Source organism: Habropoda laboriosa, unplaced genomic scaffold, assembly GCF_001263275.1.
Source record: "Habropoda laboriosa isolate 0110345459 unplaced genomic scaffold, ASM126327v1 scaffold61, whole genome shotgun sequence".
Taxonomy (NCBI): Eukaryota; Metazoa; Arthropoda; class Insecta; order Hymenoptera; family Apidae; genus Habropoda; species Habropoda laboriosa.
Genome location: NW_017100203.1, coordinates 1,974,390 through 1,985,620, shown reverse-complemented (window position 1 = coordinate 1,985,620; position 11,231 = coordinate 1,974,390). Strand labels below are relative to the sequence as shown.

The 11,231-nt window shown below is 36.4% G+C and overlaps 1 protein-coding gene across 1 annotated transcript in view; it reads left to right on the top strand.

Annotated features, from left to right (window-relative positions):
* The window catches only part of LOC108570523 (acetylcholine receptor subunit alpha-type acr-16), a 348,441-nt gene that overhangs the window by 99,534 nt on the left and 237,676 nt on the right, over positions 1-11,231 (top strand). Inside the window, exon 4 of the mRNA XM_017932396.1 lies at positions 1,200-1,309. Within this exon, the coding sequence (XP_017787885.1) occupies positions 1,200-1,309 (110 nt within the window). The remainder of the gene's footprint in view (positions 1-1,199; positions 1,310-11,231) is intronic.

Sequence of the window (11,231 nt, the reverse complement as noted above, 5' to 3'; positions counted from 1 at the left end):
CTATTTTTCCAGAAACTTCCAGGTACCTATACATATATTATATTATAATTTAATCCTGAATATAACCCAGTAAATAAGTTTCCAAAAAGTTACGACGTAATACATCAAAATCTGAAACTCTGAGAGAAAGAAGCTGCTGAAAGATGCTTTCAATATCTTCCTGTATCTTAAATGGTTTTTGTGTAAGAAAATCGTGCAGCGAGCGGAAATAATGAAAATCTATCAGATCCATCGAATTGTTTTTGCTCTACGATATTTAGCTTCAGCTGTTTGTAACGTGTAACAAAAACTTCAAACACAGCCGAAATTCAAAGGGATCAACTACTACATTCAGGTGAACATTCGAATTTGTAACCAACAGGCTAGCCAGAGCTAACTGATCGAAAAGAAATATCCTTGCGCCACAACGTTGTACAACTTTACGTTTGTGCGTAGCCTGGGAATGTTTGTGAAGAGATCGAAAACTGAGCAATCGTTGAAAACTTGAAATAAATTATCCATCGTTAGTTTGAAATTTAACGTTTCACAAGTGCAATGTGCCTGACGAGAATTAAATTTCACGTTTAAAAATTATGCATATCTTCTTTCTGACTGAATTTATTCTTCATTGCAGTCTTTGGGTTCTAATAATGCAAGCTTTGCCTAGAATTTCCGTGATTTCTTGTCAATTATAATCGTCATAGTCTATTGATATCAATTAAATTCGTTTTACGATTCAATTACTGTTTAAATATACCTGGAATATTTCCTAATTTTCTTGGAATATCTCGAAAAATTATCTGGAAGAGATCGCATATTTATCAACTTTGAAACAAATTCTTTTACTTGAAATAATTAATTATCTAATGGCATTAAAAATACTCTTATACCACTCTTTTCTGAAATAACGAGTCAATAGTGAAATTTCGTACACATAACAGATTTCTAAATTGTTTTCTCAAGAACTTCAATTTCAAAATTTCGAAAATATAATCCGCGAGTAAAAAAAAAAAACAAAGAATTAAACTCAAATGAGAAATTAATTTCAAAGACTATATTTTAGGGTAACATAAGCTTCGTTAACAGAGTAAACAAATAAGAATCCTTAATTGTGAAAGGTAATACGAAGAAAAATGTGTGCAATCTTGTCTAATTTAATTTTCAAACGTTTCACAATCAAAATTGCCTCACTCTTACACGACAATAATTGAATGTTTCAGGAATGGATGGACTACAACCTTCAGTGGAACGAATCTGAGTACGGGGGTGTGAAGGACCTACGAATTACACCGAACAGGCTTTGGAAGCCGGACATTCTCATGTACAACAGGTAACTCAGTCTTGTTGCTAATTTGCATAGGTAATTTGGTTGCGCATAATAAATCAATCCTAATTTGCACGCGGACTGAAGTAAAGAAATCCACTTTAAAATATCGAATAAATCACGTATCTCCTTAAAACTGCGATCAGCTTTTTTCAGCGAATCAAAGAATTCGATTCGTTTCGTTAAGATATTCACGCAGTAATACCTAAATTTTTTTTAAAAAAAAAGAAGAGAAGAAACAATTTCTAAATCGTGACGAGAGTTGTCATATCGCGTTAAAACGAATAAAATAAGTTAAAACGCGCGAATAAAGTGTTCTTAAAAAAAGAAGAAATCCTCGTGGAAATTTAATCGCAAACTGGAAGGATTCGAATGGCGCCATGAAATTCGCGGTTCCACGTGTTCACGTTTAATCCGAGGCCGTTAAAGCACTCGTAAAAAATTGCATAACCGACAACGTGGAATAAAGTGAACGTGTTTTTGACCGTTTCGAAGGATCACGCGTGCACGTATCGTGTCTCACGAGTCGCTCGATTTTATTGCGTTGTAGACAAATGCCGCTGATCAATATTTATGCGACCAGTACGTACAATGTAGAAATACGTAAATATTCTGTGTGGAGTTTTTCTGCTCGATGAAAAATAACGTTATTCTACGGAGAGGTGTAAATACGGGAGAAAGATGATACTGGGAGTGAAAAAAATAATCAACAATTTTCTGTGCAAAATGTAAGCGAAAAATGGTGGAATAAAATTCTTCGTCTTAGAGAAGAACTAATTTGGAAATATTTTGGACACATATTTGGAAATTTAGAGTGTTGGATTAACTCATAATTTTGCAAATTTTAGGAATATTTTACGTTTGGAACTAGCGTCTTAGGAAACGATGAATTTGAAAATTTTTGCAAGACATATGTTGAATTTAAAGTATTCGAATAACTTAATTTTGCAAAGTTTACGTTTAAAATTTGTGCCTTAGAGAATAACAAATTTGAAAATTTCGCATATTTAGAGTATTCGATTAATTTTGAATTTTGCAAATTTTAAGAATAAAATTTTACCTTTGAAAATTGCGTCTTAGAGAATACCCAATTTGAAAATTTCGCATATTTAGAGTATTCGATTAATTTTTAATTTTGCAAAGTTTACGTTTCCAATTTGCGCCCTGGAGAATAACAAATTTGAAAATTTCGCATATTTAGAGTATTCGATTAATTTTTAATTTTGCAAAGTTTACGTTTCCAATTTGCACCCTGGAGAATAACAAATTTGAAAATTTCGCATATTTAGAGTATTCGATTAATTTTGAATTTTGCAAATTTTAAGAATGAAATTTTACGTTTGAAAATTGCGTCTTAGAGAATAACCAATTTGGAAATTTCACATATTTTGAATTTAGAGTATTCGAATAACTTAATTTTGCAAATTTTACGTTTCCAATTTGCGCCATAGAGAATAACAAATTTGAAAATTTCGCATATTTAGAGTATTCGATTAATTTTTAATTTTGCAAAGTTTACGTTTCCAGTTTGCGCCTTGGAGAACAACAAATTTGAAAATTTCGCATATTTAGAGTATTCGATTAATTTTTAATTTTGCAAAGTTTACGTTTCCAATTTGCGCCCTGCGCCTTGGAGAACAACAAATTTGAAAATTTCGCATATTTAAAGTATTCGATTAATTTTGAATTTTGCAAATTTTAAGAATAAAATTTTACGTTTGAAAACTGCGTCTTAGAGAATAACAAATTTGCAAATTTCACATATTTAGAATTTAGAGTATTCGATTAATTTTCAATTTTGCAAATTTAACTGTAGAACGCTAAATATTATTTATTTATACTTAGGTATGATTACCTAATAACTTCGTCGATACCATCAATGAAGTAACACAAGTAACAATAGACGAAGTACAATAAATTGCGAATATTTATAGAAAGGAAAACCAAGAAAAATGGTATTCTATAGCGAAAGTTAGAATTAGTTGCGCGTTTGTACTCGATGAACTTCTGAAATTTCATTTTCCTTGAAGTGAAGCTTGGCACAGAAATATTTGACTTACTTTTCGCACAAAAAATCGATCGTTCCAATTTCCACAATTTTCGCGAATATCATTGGTCCCAGAAAATAAAAATAAGAAGCATTGCACAAATATTCTAAAATCAATATCTCTGGAGTTTAATAATAAACATGCTTCACTGATTACTCTCACAATTACTCTCTCACAAAAATATTCTATTCCATATTGTGCAATATCTCGATCGTTCCAATTTCCACAATTTCCTTCTCTTGTCCCAAGAAACTAAAAATAAGAAGCATTGCACAAGTATCGTAAAATCAATATCTCCGAAGTTTAATAATAAATATGCTTCAATAATTAGTCGCATAACTATTCTCTCACAAAAATATTTTATTCCACGTTTCACTTACTTCTCGCACAGAAAATCGATCGTTCAAATTCCCACGAGTACACTTCTCTGGTCCCACAAAATAAAAGCAAAATATCTCCAAAATTTAGCAACGACTGCCGACACAATGTACCTAAATGTGACACATTAGCATTCACATCGGTTACAAATTCATTCGCAATTAACAAAGAAACCTCCAATTAACGTTTCGCTTTAAATATGGAAAATGCATCGACACCACGGTATCGAAACATTATTTCACCGAACGAAATTCTGTCCAGGCGCGCTTACATGTATATCCCGCGAAGGGTTCTGATACGACAAAATCGAGCTAATTCGTGGTACATGCAATACGTTCGCGTAATCCGATGCATTCGAATCGCAATTACATCTGGCTGGTGAGCCGCGGAGGTTACGCGGCGGAACTTTAAAACCTCGTACCTGAATTCGTGTCGTTGATATTTCACAGCCGCGGCCGTTCGAATTACCCCGTAGAAACGTCTGCTAAAGGAAGTCGCGATAAAGAAACGTTTCGTTTCTCCCGTGAGATCGTGTTTTCGAACTGGAATCGACCACCGCGTAAGAAGCGCGCCGCCGCGCGGCTTTCCTAAAACGAAATAACGTAAATGAGGAAAGGAAAGCGAAGAAGAGAAAGAACGAACGAATGGTAAACGTAAAGGGAAGAAGCGTGAAACCGTTTCTAGTTGCGGCAGAACTTTCTCAAACTCGAGATCCGCTGAAGTTGCCGAATGTAACAGATCGAATAAAAATAAAAAAAAAAAAAAAAAAAGAAGAACCGTCGATGATACCCGGTAAAAAAAAGGAAAAACAACAAATTGTGCATCGAAATCCTCGCGAATCGAGAGGAACTAAAATTTTCAGAATGTTTCAGAAATCCACGCCGGCTAATAACGTTACACAATTATGCAATGTCGTCGATTGCGTAAATCGAATTTACGCAAATACCCCTCTCCCTTTTTCACATGACGATATTTTACCAGTGTATAGATTTAAAAGCGTCTATGGTACGTAAACATTATCCCAGTGTTGCTTCGCATCTTAAAGAAAAGTTTTATACTGTACACACAGACACAGGCACACACACACACGTTCTCTATTACACATATATATAGTTAAGTATTATTGTATATCGAAGTCCCTGAAGTGCATGCGTTCTCTTGAGTCCCAGTAATATATAGTATCTTATCCAATACGTAACTACCTGTATATTAACATTCTTCATTTGTATATACTTATACATTATAGTTAGCTCTATATATATATTCTTCCCACGAAATTTTTCAATCCTTTAACCGCAGATACGTTTTTTCTTCTCCACGAGTCGCCCGGCTCTTTCAGAGAAACAGAGAAACACCCTGTATATATTTCTCGTAATTTTCGTTTGTTTCTTTCACAAGCGTATTTAAGTAAAAAAAAAACAGCCGGTCGGCTCGTACGCGTACTTTCGTACACTTTGATACATGAACTGCGACAACAACAGAGGCATTAATTGCATATACGTCGGTCACGATCATTTTTCCAAAAAATCGCGAGGGCCGCGGCGTTACATCGTGAAAGTGGAACGAAAGTAGGAAATTTTGCGAGTACAGTTATTCTCCTGTCAAGTGATCATCTTCGGTTAGACGTCGAAATTCTAATTTTGCCAAAGTCTACGGTGTAATATCCCGAAAAGTACCGGAAAAGGTGAAATAAAATCCGGGAAACGAGTGAGTGTAACTCGATCGAATTCGAAATTTCTTTTTACGACACAGCAAGAAGTAGAGAAGAATCGAAATAAAATCGAAAAAATGAACGATAACACCGTCCCGTTTCTCAATTTCTCGAGGACAATTAATTTCTCCGTTTGCACAGTCGCATGATCGATGAAACCATGGTTAAAGGAAGTTTCCACGCGTAAAGATTAAAGGACGACTCCCCAAGGGTGGTACGAGCGCTACCGCGACGATTAACGCCGTGGCTTCCTCCCGTTCTCAGCCACTTGTTCACACAGCCTCCTAGATTAATTAGCCTTAGATTATTAATAGGAAAATGCAGCAGAAACTGTATAGTGTGTGTACATATACCATATACCAGTGATAAGGAGAGCGAGCGAGCAGACACGCGGCTTCGAAGCGTCTGAAAAGCGCCGCTCCGCGTTCTGCTGGCCCGCAAAATTGATACGCCCGCTGCTCGGCTGTCAGCCGGTTCCCATCGCCGCTGGAATCGATCGCCTACGTTGAATACACCCGCCATTCCGGCAAATTATTACGCATTCTCACTGTGAGACCGCGTCACGTACTCTACGCGTGGCGTAGCTCCGCGAGTTTCCGATCCGCTTGCTGAATAATGGATTAACGAGCGGGCCCCGCCGCGATTTAAACCGCTGCCAACCAGACGGACAGGGGAGGACGGATCTTTGGAATAACGCGGCCGTTTTTCCCCGTGCAACGGTATTTTTTTTTCCGACTTCCACGGGACGGACCAATGGGGGATTTGACGTTTGAGTGACAACTTTATTTCGTAGAGCCACGAATGACACATTCGGGGATTCGGAACGGGGAGGAAACCGGTGGGATGTTCGAACGTGACGAGGGCCGATGTGAGAATTTTCTTTCTTTCGAGACTGGGTGGATCGTGTGAAACTGGCGATGGTTAATTATTTTGTTTAGGGTATGGTGGTGCGGGAGAGAATTTTTCTGTTGTTTGTTTTGGCGGGAGAAATTATGGTTTCGCTTTTCATTTGAAATTTTCGGGTATGAGAATACTTTTTGAAGACTTTTGAATGCTGTTGCAACGTACAGTTGCGTAGAGAAACGTGGGTGATGTTGAAAAAAGTTTTGGAAATTGTTTAAATTGGGATTAGAAATTTTCTCGTACCGCCGTGGCTAGGGAAGATTATTAAACGACCTGTTTTACGTGGCCCACCCGGTATACACTCGGGTGAAGAAAGTCTCCTATACCTGATTAGAATTTATTTCTCTGTTGCATAGTTTTAATGGAGAAAGGGTGAAAAAATAATATTTGCGTTATTTTGTTTAGAAATACAATATTTACTATTAGTGCCACGAGGAATAGCTTGTGTTTATTTGTTAATAATTAAAGGAATAAATGTAAACGGATATTTTCTATCGTGAGAAGATTATTTTTAGTAACTTCTTTTCTACTTGCTTGTGAACGAGAAGTTAACTTGTATCTGTCTTTGGAGCTTTGCTTGTAGACATTTTTCGAAATTTTTAGATACTATGTGGAAATTTCTGTTATCTCCTTTCTGTTACATTATTCCTTTCCCTTAGTTTCATTGACAACGAACGAATGTAAGTCATGTTACGTTTCTGAGTAAAATAACGTGAACATTGTTGATTTACTAGTTTCTTTATTGAAATTATACGACACTGAAGAAATTCTAATGAGGTGTACGGAGGCTTTTTAAACTGAGAGTGTTATCGAGCATTCGTAAAATTGAGATGTTGATTTGTGTTCGTATTTACACGTATCAAAGATGGAACTGATTTTTCAAGAATAAAAATCGTTATTCTAGAAGCAAATGCTTCGTTTGTATACATATGGACTATTTTATGAGAAAAGTATACTTTAGAAGACATTGTAGATCACAAGAAAATCTATATTCTCTTTAAATTTCCAAAGCGGTAAAACGAAAAATTCTCTCACACTCGAACTTTGATTAACTGAAACTAAAAGCATCAACGACAAAATCAATTCTTCACTATTAAACATTTCAACGGTAATTTAAAAATCTCACATGACCCACGAATTTCTTTCGTTTCGCCACGACCATGAACGCCAAGTGATTACCGCACAAACTGCACAACTCGATCTTCCAAACCTGAATACTTCGCCTAACTCCGTTCAACCCCTTCGCAACCCTCTAATTTTTTCGAATAATTTTCTACTCGTCCACCGTTAACCACTTGCGCCGTCGAGACGTTTTTGTCCCAGAATTGGCGTGTTGGACACGTCAATCGTCGGTTATCTTCTTCTTCACTTGTGAGAAATTTTGCTTTCTAAGTTTGCAAGAAAAGAAGATGTAGAGTACAGTCTGCAGCACAAGAGCGTGGACGCGATATTTTCGAAACCTGAAACTTTGCTTGCGTGAAGCAAGCGTGGGATCAGAAATATAAATAGATATTTATTAACAAAATATAAGAACAACTATGATACATTGGGCTTTGACACACGCTTCTTCGATTCACTTTTTCAAACACACCGCCCTTTCATCTCTCGCACGCCGTACTCTATAGCCAGGCCCTTAGTGGGCCTCTCGTTGGGCCTGGCTATCGTCGCTCGTCGCCCGCTTTCTTTCTCATCCTCGCAATTACGATACTACACAAGTATTGGTTTATTAGATGTACTTTCGATGTATGTACATAAAATTTCTTACAGGAAGAATTAATTTCCACAGAGACATCGCGTCCACGCTCTTGCGGAACAGTCTGTACGCGCAGGAAACAAAAGGACGCAGAATGCGAGCAATGTCTCGTTGCATTACATATCCGAGATTGTTTCGAGATGTCTCGCTCTGTACAAAATTAGTGTACGTATCTGTGTAAAGTGGATAAAATTCGCGCTGAGCTCTGCCGAGTCTTCTCAAGTTGCAGCTCACGTTTGGGCATCTGTGAATTGGCTGCCAGCGCAAGTGGTTAAAAATTCGGATCAACCTTTCCTTCGGTGTACTCGAGCGGAACACACGCGTTCCACAGGTAACGAAAGGGTAGAGAACTGCTAACTATCGGGAAACGCGGTTCCTTTCTGTTCTCGTGCCGGTTTATCCCGAAACCACTTTATTCCTGTAATCACGTTGATCCCCCGAGAAACTCCTCGAAAGCTCGATAGCCTGTAAGAAAATCTGGGAAAATTGTTACTCCACGTGAACCGCCAAAAAAGAGAGAAAGAAAGGGACAGAGGAATAAGGAGGAAGAAACGGTCGTGTGGAGAACACATTGTAGAGGGCAGGAAGAGAAATAGCGGGGGATCAAGTGATTCTAGAAAGGGGAGAAAACGCTGAATCCTCTTTCAACGACTAACTACTGGCCAAGTTGGTCAACCAGGAAGTAACGAGAGCTGAGAATTTCATGTGAATGGCTTGTCCTCGTGAAACGTGTGTTGGATCGTTTCGATTAATTGAACTCGCGCGGAGGGATTCTGATTGCGGACGTTACCGTCAAACGAATCAACTCGGTTTGTCGTTCGATCGTGTGCTTGGCGTTACGTTTTTTCATAATTTCTTTCTTGGGCAAATTAGCAGCCTTTTACGCGTCAAATGGTGATCGAACGTTGAAGTTGACGTAATTTAATTAAGCGATACGATTTGGACTCGAAACTGTGAATTTCGAAGGTTTTCGATTAATTTGTAATTTGCTTTAAAAAGTTGACGTAATTTAATTAAACGATACGATTTGGACTCGTTGCACGCAGTGAAATTGTGAATTTCGAAGGTTTGCGATTAATTTGTAATTTACTTCGAAGAGAAATATTTGAACAATATACAGGGTGGGCTGCCTGATTATCTTTTTTAACTATGGTACGAGAAAATTTTTATGCGGAATTTAAACGATTCCGAAGTGTGAATAAGATGGAAGATCGTTTTTTTTTATTTTTCTCAAAGTCAAAATTTTTATGCGGAATTTAAACGATTCCGAAGTGTGAATAAGATGGAAGATCGTTTTTTTTTTATTTTTCTCAAAGTCACCTATGTTTTTTTTTTTTGTACGTTGTATCCTGAAATTTTACCATTTTGAAAAATTTTTCTCAAAGTCACCTGTTTTTTGTCTGTTTGTTTGCTGTATCCTAAAATTTTAGATCAAATGTGAAATTTTCTTTCGTTTTTTGCCGTTTCTTCCATCTTATTCACACTTTGAAATCATTTAAAGTACGTGTAAAAATTTACCCGTTCCACCATAGTCAGAGAAAATCATTAGGTAGCCTGTTGTACGTATGAAAAATGAAAACGTATGATAAAATTCAAAAAATACACAAATTATGATGCTTGTGTGTTAAATATTTGTAGATGGTTTGTTTTCTTAAATTGGTAAATAGATTATATCTCTGATTTATAAACACGTGAAATAATTATTTTAAACGAAGTTACGTTTAAACTAGAATCATTCACGCGGTGAGAAAATGTCGAAGTCTGAGTAGATAAACAATGCAATAAAGCGTGCATAAACAGAGGTTTTAGTTGCTCGATATCGTTCTCTACGAGTGTATAATGCTTCTGTAATTTGTATTCCTCAATATCTGGCGCGTAAAATACTCAGCACTGCGCTAAATACCGTAGAGATACCTGAATTATTTGTTTTATGTAGTATATAAAATTCTTGATCTTGACGAATTATTAAGAGAATTTTGGGGACAGCTTCGTTCCAAATGTAATGTTACTATCGTACACACATATTAACATAATTTGCATACAGTTTATACGGTTACAGAATACCTGTTAATTTGCAATATTTAATCGCAACACTTAGATATTAACAAATTTTCATTTATCATATAGAAGAAAACAATCAAATTATATCTTCAAATCTACATTTAATGGGGGAAAAACTTAATTGGGGGATAACAAATTTCCACGTGTTTGAAATTTCTATTTTTTCAACTTTTTTCATTAATACTGTAATAGTAGTAATTTTCAACTTTAACGTTCAATAGCTTCACAAAAAATAAGTCATATATTTTTTCGTTTTGAAAGTAATTTCGAACTCATCTCGGAGATGGACAATTCTAGATGTCACGATGAATGTTGACGAAAGAAATGGAACTAGAAGAAAAGAGAGGAGAAAATAAAATCGAAGGTAAACGTATCAGCTGATACTTATTCTATCCTCGGCGTCTCAAGACAGACGAAAATAATATGAGAACATGCGGCCATTTAGCAACACGGTGTACATACCCCGGGGAACAGTTACTACGAGTAGTTCTTTCAAAGAGTAAGGTGTTTCCTGTGAAACCGTAAAGCGAATCCTGAGCATCCCGCTCCGAGGTACTTTTAGGCGGTACTACTGAATTTAAGCTGCTATAACCTGGAGGTTAAAGCTTCGGGACTGGCGTACAGCCCGTAAAATCCGTTTCATCCGAACACCTTTGCCGAAGTACGTAACGCTCTACTCTGATATGACACAACCACGAATCGGCCGGGATACTTATGAAATTTGTACCAGACGAATCGAATAGAAAAAAACACTTCCTTGATTCACTTTTAAACAGATTCTTTTATTTATCCAAGAGCGTTGCGCTTTAGACGAACGTAATTCATGTGCGTGTGAATTATTTTGGAAATGATTTATTTTGATGAATTTTTGAGGAAATGATGAATTTTTTAAAGATAGCGCCGTTTATGGAAGTACCGAGGAGATATTCTCTTGACTTGCAGTTGATAAAAAAATTCGCAGTGGAGTTAAAATTTCGAATTTGCTGGAAAGAAAATTTTGATTTCGTCGAAAATGAAATTTTGAATTCGCTGAAATTAAAATTTTAAATTCGCTGGAATACAAATTTTGAATTC